General features: G+C 37.8%; 1 protein-coding gene across 1 annotated transcript in view; it reads left to right on the forward strand.

Moving 5' to 3' along the window:
* The window catches only part of TNKS (tankyrase), a 129,158-nt gene that overhangs the window by 24,585 nt on the left and 81,282 nt on the right, over positions 1–23,291 (forward strand). The window contains exon 3 of the mRNA XM_030271537.4: positions 3,810–3,905. Coding sequence (XP_030127397.4) covers positions 3,810–3,905 — 96 coding nt within the window. The remainder of the gene's footprint in view (positions 1–3,809; positions 3,906–23,291) is intronic.

Raw genomic sequence — 23,291 nt, forward strand, 5'->3', positions numbered from 1 at the left:
CCAGACCAGTCTATGTCTGTACTATAGTTAATGTTACAGGGTTTTGACATCTATATGCGATATGAAGATTCAGTAAAAAGACCTTCTTTATACTCTTTGTACAATATGGTCTGTAGAAAAGGCAGGACTAGTCTGCTAATGGTATTGCTAGATTATTAAGGGGCACTGCCTCCAATACAGCAAAATAATACACCCCAATGTCCCCACTGTCCAGAGGAAATAAACCAGCATATCCAAGTATGCCAATTAACAAAATTTCAGGAGTTAATTTTTGTGTACAACATCCTTACAATTGCCTGTTCAGTGTACAGAACTGGAACAGAAGTTTCTTGATAGAAACTTATTTCCACATTACCTTTTCAGGCTACTCAGAAACCATCCTCTAAAACCAATGTACAGCGAGTGTTTGAAATCCAAAATAGCTACAATTATCTAGAATGGTTTGTTCTCTTGTGTTTCTTTATAGAGGGAATGTTTTTTCCCCACAGAGGAGATCTATCTTGAAATTTTTACACATCCCTGGTGAATTGAAAAGGAAGTCTAGAGAGACACACTGTGTGTAGATCTCAAATGCCCTGTTGTTAGAAGAGACTTTCTCTTCTTTGTTAAAGTGTTAAAGGTTTTGAACATGGAGGAGAACATTCAATTAGAAGCTACCTGGGGTTTGGCAGGTATTGAAGTACAGCTGTGTTATACTGATAGACTAAACATCAAATGCTGTATTTCTCTTATTAATTCCTGTTGATGACAACATCACTTACTGGGATATCTTTTTGTGAGATTATGTACTTAAAAGGTATGGAGATGTTGGAATAAAATAGTCAGTAGAGGAAGTATAAGAATAAGATGGCCTTTGTGATGCATTTGCTTCTTTTGTTCATATGTATTCTAATGAAGTATTTATTTATATAATTGGGTTTTTTTTGTTTTCCCCAAGAAGCTATTGCCTTAATTCCATGGTATAGATGTGTTTCTAGGATGGAATAAGGACAGTATCTGCAGGACTATACCCCTGGTTGTTGGAGAAGCTGGAAGATGAGTGGGATGAATGATTGCAGAGACAAGAAGGATGAGTCTCATGGTTACAGCAACTGAGTTCTGATAGGTTATTTATTTGTATCTCATTTGGCCACTTTGAATGTGTGTTACACAGGCAGTTAATAATTCCAGGGTTTGCAGACAACCAGCTTAAGCCTTGTTAGTAAATTGTTAATGTATTTGCCTAGGTTTTAAAAAGGCTGAAAACTGGACACAGAAATTTTATGTTGGCCAAATCCTTTATGGTTCATTAGCATGACTGAGCAGGTTAGATATACTGCATCATCCTTTGTTGTTTTACCAGGAGAGGATCTGGAAGCAGTACCGTGTGTGTTGTCATCTGTATGTGCCAGCAGAAGCAGCAGGGAAGCACTTTGATTGGTTTGCATAGGATGGAACAACCAAGAGAGTTGAAAATGTGCTTCTGTTTTAATACTGAACTCAGGCAGCTGCAGATGCCTTTGAGAGTTCTACATCTGTTACCTGGCATTTTTTAAAGTCACCTTTCTTGTCCTAACCCTCCTCAATTTGGCATCACATGCTAGTCCAAACCTCCGAATGGGTCAGATCCCAGTCATTCCTCTCTCTTGGTCTTTCTTCATGGACTTTTTCTCTGGGCTATTATCTTTTCCCCTGCCACATCTTCTTTTTCTGTTTTCTCCCCTAGCTCTTTGTCTGAGGCTTTTTGCCATGTGAATCCTCTGTTGCTTTCTGGTCTGGTCAGTGCTTCATTGTTTTGTACTGCCTGCTTTCTCTTGATAGATGATCAGTTGCTGGTAATGTCTTTCAGGCTACTATTCTTACACTGGTGCCTCTTGGGACAAATGGCTTCCCACTTCCCAGGTATCTAGAGTCACTTAACAGGGTCCAAGGGAAGAGAGATAGGGCATACAGAAGTTGTCTTTCCATACTCAGTTCCTATACTGCCTGTTGTGTTTAAAAGTCTGCAAAGGGTCTTGTTTGCCTGTTCCTACTGCAGTGTGCCTGAGTGGCTTGAGAGGCTGGCTCAGTCTCAAACCTGTCCGTGAGTAAGATCTCACAGTGGGTGGTAGCATGTATGGCACAGATGGTGTCTTCAGAAATGTAGGTGCTAGATCCTAACAAGATTCAGTGAGCACGTGCTAGCTGGTTTTTTTCTCTCCCCCCTCCCATTTTGGTGTTTTTGTCTTGACACGGGGGAAAAAAAAACCCACCGCAAAAAAAAACCAACTTAGATTTCTTCATAGGCTTCCTACTTGAGTCTTCTATAAAAAACATCAGGCAATTGTGCCTTCTCATCAAAGCATAAGATAAGTCAATTTACTTCACTGAAGCACCAGGTTTCTGCAAAAATTCAGCTTGGGGGCAAGCATGTAGCATTGCACCCTGTAAGTTAAAATATATGAAGTTGGGCAATGTTTAAAGAATTTGAAGTAAGATATGTATAAGAAAAGAGGTTTGAATAAAAACAATACTACAAGTTAAATTTTTAGTTTAGAAAAAAAGGTTTTCTGAAAAGTGTTTCCTGGTTAAACCTTTTTAAAAATATATGTGTGTGTGTGTATATATATATATATATATATATATATATATACAGTATCAGTAATTAGTTTTGTTCTGAATTGGATTATGTTTTTTCTGAAGAATTCTGTCTGTGAAGTATTTTTATACCCTTAGTTACAAAAACTGTTTGCAGCTATTTCTTTGTCTTGACTTCTTCAGTCCAGCTGTATCTCAACAAATGTGTGAACAACCATGAATGTCAGCTGGTTTTTATTACTCATCTCCTTGACCTGAATGTCTGTATACTGTCCTGTTATTCACACTTGTACAAAATAAGTTTGTTGCTCTGAATTTGTAATGTGTTGTGCTTATTTTGAGTGACATTTGGGGCCTTTTTGTCAGGCCTCTAATGTTGCCATGGGCTTTGTTTTCCAGTTCTGTACAAAATGTCTTGATGTTGACAGGTGGTGATCTGTATTGCATTATGTTGGTTCTGATCAAAAGAGTTCTCAGGAAAAATACTGGGATTTTTTAAATTAACTTTTCTAGTTGATGGTTTACTGTATCAATGCCTTCCTAGCCTTATGGTTGTATATTGTATTCTAAGTGTTTTTTATGTATTTGCACTTTCATGTGTTTATAGACTTAGGAGGGAAAAGGGATACCAGTGAATATAACAGCCTCTGAGCATCCAATCCGTAGGGTACCAGGTTACAAATCTTAGCCTGTTTGTTACACTTCTTGAAGGTGAGCTGATATGTCGTGGTTAAGGTTTCCTACGCAAATGATGAGCCACTGAAAGGCTGGAGTGTTGCTGATTTATAGAGGCGGGGTAACTTGGAATATTCAGCTGGAAAAGGAACAGAAGTGGTAACAAGCAGCAGTAGTGGTAGTAAAGGCAGAAGCAGGTTCCACAGCAGACTTCCCAGTGTGAGTCAGTGAGTGCACAGCATACCAGCTAGCTGTCAGGAGGAACCCAAACCTGACTATTCCAAGAGAGTCGGGGTTCATGTTTATCATGCAAAGTCATGTGGTCTGACTATATCTTAACTTGCCAACTTAGCCTTAGTCTGGAGAAGATCCTTTGCTGCAGTGCTTAACAAAAAAAAAAAAAAAAAAAAAAAAGAAAAAAAAAAAAGAAAAAGGAGAGAGAGGGAGAAAAAACAGAAGGAAAAATAAAGAAAATTGTGCAATGTTTGTTTATGCCTTCATCATGCCAAGGAGACACTTAACAGTAAATAACCTGTGTATACCTGAGGTAAGATACTGTTTCTGCTTTCCCTGCACAGTGCTGCTGCAGCACGGAGCTGATCCAAACATTCGGAACACCGATGGGAAATCTGCACTGGATCTGGCAGACCCTTCAGCAAAAGCTGTACTCACGGGTAAGATGCATACATCTCTCAGCAGCGTAACCTGAGATTATTTTGTGTGTATAAGTTCAGCATCAGAAGAGCCTTCTGCCTTTCCTGATTTTCTGTTGTGTAAGAGCATTTTAAAAACTGTCTTTTACCAGATTTCATGTTGATGTAATTGTTGTTAATCTTCTGTGCTGCTATAGATTTGCTTATTCTACTTATGCTAATGCTGTTATTTTCTGCTACAATATCATTTATTATTTACTGTGTTTCTCTGGGATTTTCCTTTTTAATTGATACCCAATAGACAGTTTGAACAGGATCCCCTACCTTCAGAAAAAAAAAATAGGAAAAAAATCAGGTCAATTGTTTTAAGACCTTCACTGTTAGGTAAGCAAGGACGTTTGTGTAACTATAAAAGTACCTGTGATCTGAAAGACAACCTGCTACTGATTGCAGAGATCAATACTCACATTAGATTTGCTGCAGATTCACATGCTGCACTTTCCTTCCTCTTCATTGTTAGTAATTTTGGGTTGAACCCTTTCTTATCTACCAGTTTGTTTTTTTTTAGGGACTATTAGCTGCAAAAAAATGTTTCATGAAAATATCCTACAGATATAACTTTGTTTTTACAGAGCTTTGATTTTTTTAAAAAATTAAATGTTGTGGCATACCAGTGAGCATGAAAAGTATAATACACTTGTCTGTCAAATCGGTATCAAGAAATACATGGTCCTCTGTGCTGATTTTGTCATCTAGGAAATAATGCTTAAAACAAAATAATATTTGATTTCAAAATATATGCAATTAGATTTATAGAAAGGGATTCAGCAGCTGAGGTTCATTTGAAGGAATAGCTGTTTTTCTTTTTCCTCTATTTCCCCTATTCTCTTTTTATTGACAGCTTAATTTATAGGTTATGTGCTATGAAACACCCATATTCTTTCTTCAGATTATGTTCAGAGCACACCAGCTCCCTTCACTTTGTCAAGAACATTTCCTCATCGTCTTCTTTCTTCAGTGCACTGAGTGCTATACATAATTATCTACAGCGCTGCAGTGATTTGAGAGTGCCTTTGGAACAGTGTACTTTAAATACATATGATTTACTTTAATTACTCTGTGTCAAATTTAAACACGTTCCTACAGTGTTAACACTAATGTTAGATGTGCTAAACAGGTTGATCTGACTTTTGGCTGTTAATGGGTACAGTTGTACAGATGCTGAAGATAGAGAGGGCAACAGGGAGTCACTGTACCTCAGAAGTGCTAAAGGATATATGCCATTTACTTGTGGGAACTTGATATACCTACAGTGTGAGGGCTACAAAGCCCAAGCTGCTCTTCAGGCTATGCATCTTCAGAGGATAGTAGAAGATTAGGAAAGTCTGTGACCTCATGTCAGCTCCACTGATTTCTCTGGGCACTGGATCACCTTATGCTTTAGGCAAAGGAGAGGGCAATGAGTCACAGCAGACAAGTGGAGATGAATTTGAAGCAGGCCTCTGAGAACATCCTGTGAAATGCAGCCAGTGCCCTTCTCTGGGCTTACCCCTAATGCCTCACACACAGCATGAAGCTGTCTGCAGCCAGTGACTGTTACCAGGTTATGCATGCAGACACAAATGGTTCTATAGATGTGTTCAGTTGTTCATAAGAAAGCATCATTTTTGTATGTGTTTGTTCTTCCCAGCAAGAAAATCAGCTTTTGTTTTTTCAGCTTTGTCCTCAAGGTGGCTCTTGGCTATGCAGGGCTCTGTGCTGTGCACCTGAGTTGCAGGCTGTGCAGTCAAGGCTGTAGCTGCCATGTGATGCACAATAACTGAAAAATGTAGTTCTGGAGATGTCATTTAAATGGAGGCTAGCTATTAAGAGCTGCATTTTTCTGGGTGTTGCCCTGTTTTATACTGTCTCTATTAGGCTGCTATTTCTCATGCATTTTCCATATGTTGTTACCTTCAGGTCTTGCTTCATCCCTGTGGAAGAAGGAGGCTTAAGGGATTTCTTAGGATCTATCTGACTGGGGATAATCTTTAGCTACAGCAATTCTTTGCAATTAGGTGCATCAGAACTTAAAGGTATTACTGGATTAAGGATGAGGAGGATATATTAACTTGATTTTCAGTATTTAGTATTGAATGGTGGGGTTTTAGGAATGCTCATATTTAGAGCTTTTGGAAGTGGAGCACTGTAGGGAACGCTGGGCTCCAGGTCGGCTTTGATGAATGGAGACGAGAGATCTCTGAAGGCTGCTCTTAGAATATCAGGTTTATTAGGGATGGTGAAAGGTCTTGCTTGGAGCTGCCAGACGCAGCATGTGGCAAGGCCTGAGGGGATGGAGGAGGGGAGAGACAAGGGGTAGAGAGGATGCTCTAGGAGAGGGTGGAAGATCTGAAAGGGGGGAAGATCCAAGAGAGGAGAAGTTCCAAGAGGGGAGAAGATCCAAGAGAGCGTCTGGCCCCTCGGAGACCCCTTATCAGGGGGCTTCAAGGTGGGCTGGAACAAGACTTGGGCCAATGGGGTCACAGACACCTGATGCTTCAGGGGAGGGTTACAGGTGTGGGATGAAGCATAGATTTTGGGGGTTGAGATGGAACAGTCCATTTGACTTTTGGACCTATCTGTAGGTAAGGGTATTGTCCAGCCAGTAGGGGGGATTGTTTTCATCCTGGCTGTACTATTGTAAATCTTTTGCCAGGCAATTATATTTATCCTTCCTTTCCAACAGAGCACAGTCTGTAATTTGCAACTGTATTTGCATCTTTAAGCAGCATGCATGTTAAGGCTGCTCTCATTGTTGTTTTTGATTCCCTTTTCTATCTGTGTCTATCATAGAATGTCCTGGATTGGAAGGGACCTTAAAGACTATCTAGTTCCAACCCCACTGCTGTGGACAGGAGGCAGCTTTAATTAAACCAGGTTGCTCAGAGCTCCATCCACTCTGGCCTTAAACACTTCCAGGGATGGGGCATCCACAACTTCTCTGGGCAACCTGTTCCAGTTTTACGGTAAAGAATTTCTTCTTAACATCCAACTTAAACCTACCCATTTTCAGTTTGAATCCATTCCCCCTTGTCCTATGCATACGCTCTCTTGTAAGAAGTGTCTTACCATCTTTCTTGTAGGCTCCCTTCAGGTACTAGAAGTTCACAATTAAGTCACCCCAAAGCCTTCTCTTCTCCAGGCTGAACTGTTCCAGTTCTCTCAGCCTTTCCTCATAGGAATCCTGATAGATCATATGACCATAATAGACTTTTCTACATTGCTGTATTGGTTCTTGAAGAACACGGGTTCTTCTTAAAACTTTTTTTGACCATGTATTTGCATAGGTTTGTACATCTGTGTTAATTGCTTTGTGAATGAACTGTGATTACAGTGTCCCTTTGACCTCCAACACAGCAAAAGTAAACAGAAAACTTCTTGGTAATTGATTAAACCTTTTCAATTTGACAAAGAATTCTGTATGTATTTTAAAAGGGTAATTCGTGCTGCATAAAAAGCATTTCTGCTGTTCTGGGAGCAAATGCTTAATCCACAATGACTTGTTCTTTTCTGTCTTCCAGACTAGAATAATGTATACTCTCCTTTTCACCTAGATTGCAGAAAGGACATGTAATGCAGTGGTTTCTGGCATGACTTCCAGCCATTTTCCTGCAACGTCCTCTTAAAATATGTGTTTAATAAGGATACATAATGCAGATGCAAGGCTAATTTTTTCATGGAAATGGACTTCAAAAATTTCTTTGTAGAATAAAGGGAATGATACAGAAATTAAAGACACAGTACCATCTTCTTAAAAAAAGAAAAAGTTACATAATTGAGGAATCTGCTTTTTACTACCTAAAAGGTAACCTATTTTCCTCCTTTTGCAGGATAGACAGCATTTCTGTGAACCAAGCACTTCATGTTTGAGAGGGTGAATATTTTATTTCTTCTTACTTAGCATCCCATACTGTTCCTGAATCATGTTGTCAGGAAAAGGATTGTAATCCTCTTTTTCTCTAGGCTGAAGTGATACTATATACTACAGGCTCAAAAAGCATATCACATCTAAGAACTGTTAAACACACCTGATTAATATCCTAGGTTTTTTTTTTTCTGTTTAGTTGTCTTTGGGGTGTGTGGTTTCTGAAATGGGAGCTCGTCTTTGTTGCCGTACATAGCACTGTGGCATTCCCATTCAAAACTGGGCCTTTGGGAGCTTTTGCAGTGCTAGTCATATTAATCTTCATTATTTTCTTACCCTGATTATTACCTCTTTAAAGATTAACATCCTTTTATATTTTCTCTGTACAGTATATGATGAGCCAACACTATTTTTAATTATTTAAGTGAATGATATTTTTGTTCGTTTTTTTTTTTTCCACACAGTGGAAAAAATAAGTGCCACTTATTCCCCATATTATCTGCTGTTCAGAAACACTTTCTTAATGTGAATAGCTGTTCTTTGTACTTGAGCATTTTCCAAAGGACCTGTTAGAAGGAGCTGAAGGCATTTTTGCTGGATAATATATTTTTGTCTACTTCATGCCAGCATTTTGTGGGGTTGGTTTTTGTTGGTTTCAAGGATTACTCCGTTGAAAAAGATAAAAATGAAAAAAGTCTGAAAACTGCTGCATCTCTAGATTAAAGGAAGATTTCTTAGTTATGAAATAATGTCTTGTTTGTTAATAGAATCAATTTTCAAAGTTAAACAAGACTCTGATCTTCCTGCTTACTATGGAAATAATGTCTTTTACAAACAAAGTGCTTTAGGTCCTATTGAGCATTTCTCACTTGAGTTTTTTGGAGGTGAAGGACAGCTTGATGAGTGAAAGTATAGCTGGGCTAAGGTTACTAGAGGTGTTAATGAGGATTCATGTTTTCATCTATTTGTCATGTCAACTTTTTCATTTAAGCAGGAAGAATAGTTCATGCATTGAAATATATTTGCACAATTCTTTTTGAAGTGAACTGACATTTATGTGTAATTTACCTGCAAGGAAGAGAAAAATATATTTCATTACAATAAGCTTACTGAACTTCAGAGAATGGAAAATGGATTTTAGGTACAACTTAGCCATTTTTAAAATAGCGGTAAGACAAGATATTTTAGTTTGTTAATTTTGTTTTTCCTGTGGCACCTTTACAGTTTGACTGTCTCAAATCCTAAACTATTTCCTTCTGGGTTGGTGTTATTTCCTTCTAGGTAATCTTAGGATATTGAAGGCCTTCTGGATAGACAACAGCACTTCACTTTGGGAGGTGCCAACCATCTCCCACTTTCCTCTAATTGATCTAATTCTTACATAGTGTGTTCTAAATCAGATCATTTGGACAAGGTTTAGCTTCTGTCTGTACAAAACTGTATAATAAACGTCAGTACAAAAGGAAAAGTGATTTCATGGTAAGGGCAGGTGCTGCTAGAATGGTTTGGGCCACCCACTTGTCCAGGCCATTGTCGTCTCTGACAGTAATGCTGGATCTGCTGCCTTACAGAAAAGAGCAAGAAATCCCACAGTTGAGGAATATCGTTGACCTGCAGAAAACGTTCACCTTATTTTGTATAAGCTGTTGATACACATCTTGAAGTAAGAGGTCTGAAGAGCCTTTTCCAGAACTTGTTTAAGCTTTGAATGTATGTTTTTGTGATTGTTACTTGTTTAGCATTCAGGTAGGTTTACTCTTCATTTTTACCAGGACCTAAGAGAAGGAAATAAACCATATGCTCTAGTTCACTGGTATGAATGCCACATGATGATTTTACATTTGGAGTCCATGGTGTTACATTTACTTCCTGTAGCATTATGAGCAATATCAGCTTTCCGTTGAGAATGCTGGGGCCATTGCTCTTCCAGTCTTTGGAAAAATATGTGAAAAAGGCAGTTGTGGCACAGACCTGAAACATAATGTCTACCATTTTGGTGGCCTTCATCTAGAAGCTCTAGTTCTATAGATTTTAAATCTCGTTTTATGTTTTTTTAGAGAATATTATAATGATAACTATCTTGATGTATTTATAAATGTATAGTTTTAAAAATCTCATTTAGTATGTGGTCTAGTTCCCACTTTTCTCTTTGAAGAAAATGCACAGGTTGCTTAGCAAGCCAGGAGTTAAATGCCATCTTCTCTCAGTTCTGGCATGGTAACATTTCAGTTCTAAAACAGAATAAAACCCATTTCCTTTTTTCTCATTGAGAGAAACATAGAAGAAACAGTCCTCTTTGTTCTAGATATTGTGTCATACTTGGTGTGCACTTCTGCTATATTTCTTGTTTGAGAAGAGCTCTTTCTTGAGCTTTAGAATGTGGACATATGACGTTTCACCTCAGTGAAAAGGAAGTTGTGCTTTGGCGGTACTGCTGGAATTTCTGATTCTCTTTCCGCTTTCCAGCACTACATTATTATTTCAAGATAATGTATCTTGATTTGAGCACTGTGCTCTGGTACAGCATCCCATTGACTTCTGAAGTGATGATTTAATAGCTTTCATGGCATTTTGTTATTCCAGGTTTTATTCAGGCTAAGTTTGTTTATTACCTCTCTGATTGCAGAAGAGCTAAATGGTTTATGGGAGTCTCTAAAGCAATTCCGAATTCTGAAGTTTGTGGTTTATATTCCAGTATAATTCTAGGTGACTTATATTATGCATGCAGTGTTTATTGCTTTGTCAGTACTCCATTTTGTTGCTGATTCCCTCAGTTTCTTTTAGGTCCTTCTAGCTTTTACTGTTTTTCCTCTGTAATTAAAAAATTTAAACATTTCCTTCAGTGTGGTAGGTTATTTAACACAAGTTGCAGTGTGTTTTATCCTAAAGGAAACAAGTTATTCCAGCTCTCAAGTGTCTGAAGTATTTTGGTTCTGATTCTATAACTGTGTAATTTGTTTAATCTCTTATTGAGGGACTTTCGCAAGGATTTGTGTGAGCTGATGTGTATATTCTGCTGCTTAAAGTCCGTTTCCATGCCTTAATGTGCTTAGATTTCTTCCTATTGTAACTTCAGCTCTGGGTGCTTGTTTCATGGGGCTTAATTTTAGGATAATGAGAGCTTCTCTCTTTCTTCCTCCTCCATGTTTTAGAGTAAAGTGCCATTATCCTTGTCTTTTGTTTAAGCTTAGATGTGTATCTTGAAGTGGCTTCTTTGGAATGTGGGTATTAGCCTAGATCAGGCAACTTTTCATTCTTTGTAACCTCAATTTAGGCAAGGAGTTCAAAGTCCATAGTCTGTTGTGTAGGTAGTCAAGTAAGAAGAGGCGCTGTGGGATTTAGGAATGGTGCTTTTTATGAAAAGCATGGTTTTGATTTACACCATCCCCCTGGCAAGGATTTTCACTCTTTTTTTCTTTTTACTGTTATAACAGTTCAGTAGTATTTACTCTTCAGATGGAATCAAACTCTAAAGTAGTCAAAGGAACAAATTATCGTTTCAGAGTTTTCACAGAACACCTAAATCAGGTGGTTTGGTTTTCTGTTTCTCAGTTCTCCTGTTATATAGAGTTGTGGATGTTTTGAAAGCTTTCAGAAACCTAATGTACAGAAATTTATTTAGCCTATACTTCACACTGAAATTTTACAACATCAAACTGAAAAAAAGCATTTCTTCCCAGGGTTTGTTGTTATTCATATGGACAGAATAACAAGTAAGATCTCCGTAGCTTGTAAGTAAAGAATACAAAATATATTTTTCATGCTACCCTAGGAAAAATAATAGTAGAAATGTCTAAGAAGCCTTTCTGTTTCCATAGTGCATCAGAGAAATCATCTTTTTGTTGCTCTGTCTTGAGCACTGACCTATCTTATACTTTATTGAGGTTTTTTTTCTTCTTTAAATGTTGATTAGGTAATTTACTTTGTTGCTAAGTTTAAGTTTTGTTTGTTGGGGTTTGTTGTTGTTTTTTTTCATATTTTGTTATGCATCTCTGAATTTCATAGCAATTTCTGCCAGTCTTAAGACCAAATACAGTTTTGATCTCTACTACATTTTTCCATTGTCCATGGATAACCTTCCTGGATTATTGTACCAAAATGGCCTTTTCACAATATATACTGCAGGTGTTAATAAGCCAGGTGAAGTGGTAAGAATTGAGTGGATAGAGAATGTTATGTCATGTTGCTTCTCATGTATTTCATTCTATTTGTAAGTAGGATAGTCATGCTGCAATTTTAACTATTTTAACGTAGTTTTTGTGTATGCTTGATTCTAATATGTAATTTAGCCTGTAAGCAAGCATAGAACTCTTAGGAAAGAATTTTTAGCTAGCAGGACAATTCCTGCATACAAAATCTCCCATTGCTTTTATATCTCGTACTGTAGCTTCTAGAACAGTCTTTGATACTTGTTTTCTTTGTTTAAACATTGAAAGCGATGAGCCAGTTATAGCTGAAATCTGCAGGGTCTGTGAATTCATGCACAAAACATTTAAGATGATGTTTTTTCCAGGTTTAACAGATTAATCTAAAATAATGTTAATGTGTAAGGAAAATATATGGACTAGGAAATTGGAGAGGAAGACAATCTTAATTTTGCCTTTTAATGCATATGTTAGGACACATGACAGGACATAACATGGTGCACTGTTCTCCACTGCCTCGTTCAACAGGATGGATGACTGTACTCTGGGGAGGAATCAAGACTGCAGAGTGTGGCTGTGCTGGGCACTCCTGTACAGAGGTGCTGCACCAAATTTGTTGTGGTGAGAGTAGGTGTGTTCTTGCCACTAGTGAGGTGCTCCTGCTATCATGAGTAATGTGCACAGGATGCCCTATGCAGCATAGGGTACTGTGTTGGTCAGAAACTGTGTGTCTCTTTTATGTTCATTACACACATGCTTGATGTAATTAAGTTCAAGTGTAGGACTTTGCCAAGGAGTTAATACTCTTGAAATTTAAAGGGACTTGAAAATTCTCTTGTAGATTAGACGACTTGTACTGAATACAGTAACAGTGCACTGTGGGTTTTTTTGCAGCTCTTTGCAACTTCCACACCCCAGCTTCTGTATTGCTGTTCTGCTGGGTTTGAAGCACATCATGTGTATTTGTCTTGGATATCCTTGGATATTCACCTTAGAATGCTCTGTCATGGACTGGTTGTGGATATGCACTAGATTCTGCTGCTAAGTTACTCCTTTCAGCAGTTTCTATGTGGTTTCCCATTTATAAATAAAGCAGGTGTCCTGCAGATAAGATATAGTTTTGTGCTGTCCTTATTCAGGATGCTGAATGCAGAGAGTCAGTCAGGGATCCTGTGAAAGTGGTATGGTCATAGTGGAATGCACGTACAGACAGGTTGAGTTTAGCATGTATGGAAAGTCAACCAGATATTAGAGGGGAATGTGTTTTAAAATAGACTCTTGTAGCATCACCTTTTTTAGACTTTGCCCAGCACTCTCCTTTATCCCTGTCCCTTATTTGTGTAGGTATCTATTCACTTTTCCCTGGATCTGTGTAATCCTAGCTGTAGTCTTCAACAGTTTAGACGTATGGACTTGGATTTATCAGGTTGCCCATAGTAGGCATTTCTTCTAAGTTCAAAATGTGGCAGAACTCTTGGGTCAATCAAGTCTCTCTTCTAAAATATCTAGATATTGAAGTTTCTTCTCAAAGACAGAGGAGAGTTCTATATTACATTCAAATACATAAACCATTATGTATGAGCTATATGGATAGCACAAACACTCCTTGTCTTACAGATGTGGTGAATTTATAATTTAAAAAAAACTAGATTGAGATAAGCAAGAAATTCAGCCTGAAGGATTCAAAGTTGGCAGCATTACGATTGGGAACTGGTGTTTATATCATAGTTGTTAAGTAACCTTTAGTTTCCTAGCAGCTATCAAAAATGCTACCAGCTCTCTCTGCAATTGATTTATTGTAAAAAGTAATTTCTTGAGTGAAGCTTGTTTTTCTTTCATGTGGTGCTGTGCTTAGACCACCTACCTTGAAGTCTTTCAAAATAATTGGCATAGAGAACTTTTATAATTGTAGGAATATGTAATGGAAATGGAATTAACCTGACTTATTTGATGAGATGATCTGATTCAGCAGACTCAGATGCAGTTTAAATTTCATATGGCCATGGGTTAGATATTTCTCTGATATACAAATCTTTCAAGAGATGAAGGAGGTAGGAGAAGTTTATTCTTAGTATCATGTTACTTATACTCTCACGCAGGCCAAGCACCACAGGTCTGATGTGCTTTTGTACCACGACACAAGCCTGGTGTCCAAACACTTGAGGCCATCCACACAACTTGTTCTGTGGAAGGGGCAGTATGTGGGGAAGGGAAGGGGGAGGAAGGTAATCTAAAGCAAATGGCTGTGACCTCTTCCTTGTTGGACAGGTTGCAGAGAATAGTTGGAACCTGTAAGAGGCTGTTACGTTTCTAGAAATATTCCAAAAACCCCTCTGCAGCTGACTATGGCATGATATGGAGTGTTAATGTGGAGTTTTGATAAATATATCTCTACTTAAAGAGTGGCCCACTTGTAAGAATAAAATAGAGCTGCATTGCTTCCGTTGTATTTTACATATGCTTTTAACTGTGGAGAGAGTTTATGGTGTTTTATACTGGGGCTGTAGTGTGTGGGAGTGTTGTCATTCTCATGTGCACACACATGTGTGTGTGTGTTTATATTATCAAAAAAAATGAAGCACTTCTGGGTTTAGGTAATGACAGTATTGTTTTTACATAGTTGAAATCACAAGTGTTGTTTTTCATTGGTGCATGAAGAGGCTTCTAGAAATACACTTCTCTCTGAACAGGTGTTTCAGTGGTGCAAGTTTATGAATAAATTAGGAGGTTTCTGTTAAATTAAGGAGCCATTTTACTGACTGATTCATTCACACTATCACAAATAATATAAATAATGACTACTAAGTTTGAAGTCACAGGGTTTGGAGTCTAGGGAACTTTGGCTTGTTTTATCTTTCCTTTTTGCAGGGGTGAGAGAAAAAGCAATCTTGATGATTGAGTATTAAAAAAAATATTAAATTGTTTAATTAATTGTTAAAATTATTTAATTGTCAAACAATCCCCAGCTTACCTGTACTTAGAATAGAATGCAGCTTAAAAATGCTAAAACATAAACAAACCAAACTGTATTTATATCCTCCTAGGAGACTGCAATAAGAAAAGAAAAAAACCTGCTTCTGTAGTGTTTGTCTAACTTCCTAATTTATCATTGAAAGGCAAACAGATAGTGCTGATGCATGAATTTGAACTTTGTAGAATATAATGTATTTTATATTGTACAGATAGCACTGAAAAGAAATATTTTAAAACATTGTTGAAGTAGCTGGGTGTTTCAGTTTAATTTGTGTGGTGCCAATATGTGGCTCTGTAACTGAAGAACATGGAAAATTTAGTCTAAAATGAAGAAAATTGGATGGAACTGTTTTTGAAAACTTTGAGTACTTTTGTTTGTTGAAAATGTCAGGCTCAACAGAAGATTTATTAGCTTCATTTCATGCTTTCTAACTATTCGTTGTGATCATTAAATAACAATCAAGGCTCTTTTTGTGTGCTGAGAGATCACTTGTTATACTTCAATTTTCACTGGGAAGACTAAGTATTAGCATTTAAATGGAACTTGCTAATTTCTTCTTGCATATCCTTAGGTCTCAATCCTGCCAGATGCTGAGCCACTCTAGCTATGATCCAAGACAGATCTCAGGTTAAGCTGAGGTTTATTTAGAACATACTGAAGCAGGGCTGCAATGCTCACCATATTGGGAAGGGAGATGAAGACCATTCCAATGAAGGTCTCAGTGTGTGCTGTTTTCCTCTGGGGTAAAATGGGCAACATGAAGTCAGTGGTAGTAATTCCCCATCTTGTGAGGAAGACGAAGTCTTGTTCCAGATTTTATAAAATGCAGCAAGTTACTTGTAAAAGGTTGTGGGTTTTTTTTTTTCTGCGTGCAGTTATTTAGAAGTATGATATGAGGCTGTAAAGGAATAATGCAAGTCAAAGCAGTATTTCCCATCAGAGTAATGAACATGCAGACCCATTATTTTGCATTTTCTATTTTTATTGTCTTTATGAATGAAGAAATATGGTGGGCTTTTTCTTTAAAAATGGAAGTTAAATTTCTGAGCTGTAGAGAGTGTGGCTGAGATTTTAACTAACTTTGAGTATTATCCATGATGGTTGTGTATGAAAGTGTTGTGTTAAGGTACGAAAAGGCAGAACTTGCCCTTCAAACCATATGTGTTGATGTGAGTCAGCTTCTTTTTTGTGTCTGCCTAACATACTTCTTAGCTGCAAGATGTTTGGCTTGGTGCTCCCTGTGGAAATGGGGCCTCACATGTCAAATCCTGGGATTAATATAAGATCTCTTTCCTCTTTAGCTCTGTCCCACAGTCTCCTGCAGTCACTGCAGTGCAGTCTTCCACTTCGGACGTGAGGTTCTTCGTGGTAGCATTGGCAGGAAACTCTGATAATTCAAGGGCATAGAACAAGCCTTGAAAATCTTTCTGTTTATTTCCACTCACTCCAAGCAGCACAAGGGGGACAAGGAACAATAGCCTTTTATTCTCAAAGTTTCTTTGGTGTCTTTTTAGAGGATATTAGAAATGAACATTGCTGCTTTTTATTTTCGAAGTTCAAGAGTTCTTTTTTGTTAATTTATTACTTTCTTATCTCATGACTACAGTTGTTCTATCTAGGTGGTGGATGAGATTTCTTCTCATATTTACCGTTCATCCTTTTGATGAGGATAATTGCTGCACTTTTTTTTTTCTTCCTGTTTGTTTTTTTGTGAAGTTTTTTTGTTTGGTTGGTTTTTTGTTTGTTTTTGGTTTTTTACTGCTTTTCCAAGGGTAGGGAAGTATTTTACTAGGTAGGGGGGCTATTGTCAGTCTCTTGGGTGTATGAAGGAGGTTGTTTCTGAGATATAGGAATTTTCTCTAAAATTAGACCGAATTTGTCATTTGTATGTGGGTGCTCATCAGACTTGCATGAAGGTTCAAAGTCCATAATATAGCAAAAGTTAATTTACTATCAAGCTTTATGCTGAACCTCCATGTAATATTTTTTGAGGTGATTTTTAAAAACTTAACCTCACTGGGAAGTAAGAAGTAATCTGTGTCTTTGATAATGCAACAGCTGTTGTCTTCCTTTGTCTTTACATCTTCCATACATGAAGGACAGACTCTGGCAAAAAACGACTGTTTTTTTTTTCATGTCTCACAATCCCATTTTTTTCCAGTGCTTTAGAGATATTTCAAAATTACTTTTTTTTGTGATTTGTACCCAATTTAGTTGCATTTAATCATATGCTTCATAACTTCCTCCTGTTGTGCAATGTGACTGTTCTTATGCTTAAAAGAACTGTGTGATTAAGTGCTTTACTTGCTTGGTAGCCTTGAAGAGTTTCTAATTTTAACATAATAGTTAATCTAGTGTCAGTCTTGCACGAAGACACAACATTTTGAATTGGTACCACGTTATTAATGGAAATCTTTCATGCATCTGGCAAGCTATATTGTAAGTTAAGTAAAACCCTTTTGTTTTGGAAATGCATTGATAAATCATACTCTGTCATGTTGCAACACTTACAGAACCAGAATTATAAAACAGTAGACCATAAAATGTGTGCTATGCTATTGATTATCTCTCCTAAATAGTTAGTATGTATCTGAAACCTTTGTTTTCCACAATGCTTTTTGCTGTCCCACAAAGACAGCTACACTTTTTTTCAGAGTAGAATAGTAGTTTTCAATGCTGATTTAGAGTCGGGGTACTGAGACTTGTTAGTTACAGGTGTTACAGATACCATTTACAGACATTGGAGGTATTTTTACTTAGCCTTGCAACAGCTTACAGGCTCAAAACTTTGACAAAAGAGATTTTATCCTTTGCTGCAATTCTTGTAGTTTAATAATTTCCTTTTTAGAACAAATGTAGGCTGTGTCTGATATTTCATTAGTCAGAAATGTTTTAAGATTAGGCTTCCTTCTTTATGGATAATAAGCTTATTTCTCTGCTGCTTTGTTTCAGATTCCACAGATCCTGCTGCTTTGGTTGATAAGTGTTTCCATAATGTTAAGCACTCATTAGACCATAGGTGGCTCATGTATTTTTCATTGTTGCATGTATCAGTCCTTTAAACAGCTTGGGAAATTAGTTTTGGTGACAGAAATTGTGGGATGAGGTCAGCTAAGTTTGATCTTTGAGAGCTGATCACAAGAAGCAAGTTGCAGAGTTAGGGCCCAGATCAGAAGTGAGAAACACAAGCTACCTCAGTGAACAAGAACTGTTTTATAAAATAAAATAAAAAATCAGCTCCCTCACACTAATCCAGTAGATAAAAGGGAGTATAAAATACTTTCCCCTTTCTCTTTGAGAACATGGAAGAGAACCTGTGAGTTAAGTCTTTCCTCTTCAGATTTCCCATGCTTCTGTGCATGTATAATTGGGGAGTGCCGTTTATAATTGGCTGAAGAGCACTATGGCAATGAGCAAGCTGGTTTTAGCTATCTCCTTTTAGCATTTCTTTGGGAAAATGTTTTCATATCCCCAGTCTTATTCTTTTGGAAATGGCAATTTGTATAGCTGTATCTGTGAGAGTTAGGACAGCTTGGGTGTTGGGAGGGGTACCCTAGGCAGAACGTGGGGCCACAATACATGTATTAAGTCTGGACAAAGTGTTTAGAAGTAGAAATGAAAAAGCGTTGGTACTTAATGGATCCATAAATGTAATGGGCCATCTCTGCAAACCAGCTGCATCTTCCCTTACTAAAACCTCAGGTCAATATTCTTCTATGTAGTTGTTCCAAGGGAGTTTCTACAAAACTTTGCTTGTCAGTAACTTCCTTGTCAGTAAAATGTTGTGTCCATAGTAATTAAACTTGCAAGCACAGATCATCCTAACAAAGTCCAGGCCTTGTAAGGAAGAAACTGAGAGCAAAATTCATGTCACCCTGTCTCTCCCCCTGCACCTTCCTCAGTTCCCTACAGTACCTTTATGGTTTTCACAGCTTTCACTTGGTTAGAAATTGCAACAGGGCCCTGACGGTATTCCCTTCGTCCCTTCTTTTCATTCTCTTCACTTTTGTATTTGATACAACTTGTTCTAGAGAATGTTCTTGATGGACTGCAGTGTGGATGGATACCTGCTCTCGCTGTGGAGGGAATCTCTTCTCTGGCACCTGCAGCACCTCCTCCCTCTTCTCTCTCTCTGACCTGTGTGTCGGCAGGACAGTTTCTTTCATGTGTTCTCACTCCTCCTTCACAGCTGCTGTGCAGTGGTTTTAACCCTTTCTTAAATACATCAGCGCAGAGGCACCGCCAGTGCCACTGATGGGCTGAGCTTTGGCCAGCGTTGGGTCTGTCAGAGCCAGCTCTGAGTGGCTGTGTCCAGCACAGGACAAGCCCATATCCCTTCTCGGAGGTGCCACCCCAGCAGCCCCTCCTGCTGCTCAAACCTCGACACCTGCACTCAGTGCACGCTGGAAGCTGGACAGGCAGAGTCTCCTGCTGACCGCATTGAGACTCAAGCTTGTTAAAAGCACTGCTAACTTCAGCACCCCAATGGAGCCTCTGTGGTAATGATTGACATCTGCCGTGCACCATGTATACATTGCTGTCAGGCTAATTTGAAATACAGCCATCTGGAATTTAACCTCAGTTATTTAATACTGCCCATTCCAGAAAGGCCTTTGGGTCCATGGTGTGAATGTATCAGTCATTCTGCTTCTATCCAGGATGTGATTGATGTGCAGAAAAATTCTCAACTCTTCTTTTTCATATTAAAACAGCCTGAATTTGCAAATGGCTATTTTCATATTAAAACTTACAGTAACTGGAGATAGTACAAAAATGGTTAGACCTCCACTGACCCCAAACTGTGCCATTTACCTTTTGACATTTTACATGTAGTCTTTTGGTAACATTTTTACAACATGAATTTTGGATTTTCCATTTTACATTCTTAACTGTTCTGGAAAATACTTTGCCTCTACAGAAGTAAGACATGAAATATTATTAAATTTCTGTGATTTGAGCTTTCAAAAGAATGAATACTGAATGCAATTAATTATACAATTTACTCAAGCTTTATCTCTCCTTGGAAGAAACATATATTACTCTAAAAAATTTAAATAGATCCTTTCTGCAATAATTCATAAGATTTTCTTGAGAGTTTTAGCTGTAATTAAAGACACAGTTGATGTCATTATAAGTAGCATGATCTTTCAGATCCTCAAAAATGATATTAATGTAGAATGTAATAGTAATTTGTCAGTGTGCATGAAGAGGAGCTGTAATTTTACATTTAGCATTCACCACGTACACATTTTGACAACTGTGGATTTTAGTCATTTCTATTGCATTATGCTTTACAGTCTGGTAACAATTTAAAAATATATCTAGATTTCATTTGGCATTGCTGCAGTGGTGGTTGTTAGTACTTATATAAGCAAAAACATCTATAATGTTAAAAGCAGAATTTTATGCTAATTAGGATAGCACTTTCTATTCTAAAGAAAGCATTTAGTCCTCCATATAGAGCAAATATAAATAAAGCTGAGGATATTAAGTATTGCATTTAACGGGTAAGGAAAATGTCATGCTGTGTGACTACTTACCAGAAGTTTTATTTCCTGGTATTCATCCTGTCCCAATAAGTCTCTTAACATTTTCCAGAGGCTTCACAGCTAGTACTTCAGCTAATAGTTTTTGGATTTTGGTATCACAGCCAGAATAATGATTTAGAAGTTCACAAATATGCTTCTAAAATGTCACTTCACCTCACCTTTGTTCAAGAGCTGTCACTAGGAAGGACATGGTCTCCTGTCTGTTGTGATATTTCCAGGTCCATTCTGTTTTTCAGGATTCGTATGTATAGAGCCATTCACCATGGGTATATACTGTGATGGAGAAAGCACAGAAGGATCCACCTGTGCCTTTTTATGGTGCAAGAAAAGACCAGTGTATTTGCAATGAAGGTGGGATCTGTTAAAATATATATACCAGTGTGTCAAAAGAAATCCTAACCTGAGAAGCAAATTGTCATCTGAATACCTCAGGTATCATTCAGAGTGCTGAAAGTGAAGTTTTTTTCCTGAGGTCCAGCTTCCAGGACTTAATGTGATCTTGCCACTTGTGTTTTTCCTTTTTGCCAGAGTATCTTGTGTTTTTTAATACAGTGGCATGCTTTACCAGGAGAATACTCCTTTGCCTTGTGTTAATGGTGTTCTGTATATCATGTGCTAGGTCTGGTAAATTTGCTTCAAAGATATTAAAAAGTGTTAAGTCTAGGAAGATTGGTACAAGGGAGGTTGTTTTGCCTCCCTTTGGTGTAGGCAATTTAGTCTTGCTGCAGGCCATGTGAACAAACCAGTAAATTTGAATATTCACTGCAAGACAGTTGTAGTCAGTTTTTAAATTAGACTTAAGTGAGCTAACTCTTACCCAGGGTGGTCCTTCTGAGAACATCATGGGCATGTCCAAGACGTGATTTGGCACAACACTGCTGCATTATACTCATGCCAGCATGTTGCATGACCTACAGAGGTACGTTTTTGAAAGGCTGCTGAAGAATGTCTTCTCAGTTCGGGCCTGCCTGTCTTGTTTTTCTGTAGTGTTCTTCTTGTTTCTGATTGTTGATCCCATAAATGCTTGTCCTAGTTTCCCATATTTGAAAGGAAAAGCAAGGAAGTGTTGTCAGGCTGTGCAGTTTAAATTGAAATTTGCTCTAGATCTGTTCATAAAAGTCTGCTTAAATTGAAGCACTTAAAATTACTTAGTTCAACAATTCTTCTTGATCTGATTTCTTCCTTCTTAGTTGTCACTTTCCCTTGGGTTTAACAGAGATGTTAAATTGCCTGGGAGCCAGAAATGCATGAGATTCATTTATTGCTGTTTCATGTGAGCCTACTGTTAATGGGTTTATGGCCTTTTCGTACTGTATAGTTTGAATATCTGAGATCTAAAATCTAGTCTGGTGTCACAGAATTGCAGAAGCTCTGGAGCTGGAAGGGACCCCTGAAGATAACCCACCTGCTCAAAGCAGGGTTAACTGGAGCAGATTGCTTAGGACCATGTCAGGTTTTGAAAAGCTCCAAGTGTGGAGACTTGCCAACCTGATCTAGTGTTTGATCATTCCTGCAGTGGGAAAAAAGTTAAAAAGGTTTAGTGGCAACTCAGTAAGAACAAGTCATTTTCTCAGTTGTATAAAATAAAATATTTGTGTTGAATTGTTTTAATATATCCATGGTTGGTGCAGAAATTTCAAATTTGGCAGGTGCCTGTGCTGGATTCAGAGGTGTGCCTTTAGCTGCCCCAGTGGAAGTCCACCTCAGTTTGAGTGACTGTAAGTTTCTGAAAATTTTCATTTACAAAACCTCCAAAGAACTTTTATTTTCAGGTTACGGCTGAAAGATGTATGCTTTATTGCTGCTGGATGTATTTGTTCTTGTTGACTTCCTGAAGGTACCAGCTATGCTCCTCAATATGCTAGCAGGTATCAAAATGGTGGGAAATTGAGGAAACAATGCAAATACAGACCAGCAAGCTTGACCAGGAGTTAGTTGTTAGAGAGCTGTTCAAATGAAGCAGTCGTTCAATGTCAACATGGTGAATAGAGTTAAGAAGCTGTTCGTGAACTCCTTTGACCACTTAACAAGGTGACAAAGCAGGTAACAATTAAGATTTTTTTTAAAAATTGCTGTTGTCAGAGGCATATTAATTTCAAATTAAGGAAGAAATTAACATGAAGCAATTAGTATGCTGTAATATGTGCTTTGTAAACTCAAACTGGGTTTTAGTTGCGTTTACTTTGCATTTCTTTCCTGATAACAGCTAGGATCTTTGCTCTTGAAAAAACAAAATAAGCTGTGTAAATTATATTTCTTCAATTTCCTGATTCCTCCAAATAAAAACACCAAATGTTGCAATTGACAGTTGGTCAGTCACAGCATTTAGTAACACTTCTCCAAGATCACTGCTTCTTGTTTCACCTCTGCTCTGAAAAATATATGTAATCTGCTGGTGGGAAACTACATGATTTAAAGTTTGTCTGTAGCTTTGCCTGAATTGAACCAAACTCAAACTTAGTGAAGTGCATATAGGAATGGGGGGAGGTAGGAAAATTGCAGAAATGTCTTAAGGCTGAAAGTCAGATGTGAACATACTCAGAAATGTCAGAATTGAAGTTGCACAGGTAACTTGGGTCCAGGTCTTGGTATTTTTCTCTGTCCTAGTCAGTAATTGGGGCTCCTTATATGCTGGTAGCTCCAGATCTGAGTTAAGATAGAAGGACTTATGTCCAGAGTATAAATCAATTGGTGAATTGTAAGTTGTAGGATTTTCACTTTGCTTTAAGACACAGCTGAAGTAAGAGCTACAGTGGGAAGCATCACCTCTTTTTAAAAGTAGCTAGACTTTATAAATATGCTATTGACAAAGGCTATTGCAATGTCAAGGCTCCC

This window comes from Taeniopygia guttata, chromosome 4, assembly GCF_048771995.1.
Source record: "Taeniopygia guttata chromosome 4, bTaeGut7.mat, whole genome shotgun sequence".
NCBI classification, from domain to species: Eukaryota; Metazoa; Chordata; class Aves; order Passeriformes; family Estrildidae; genus Taeniopygia; species Taeniopygia guttata.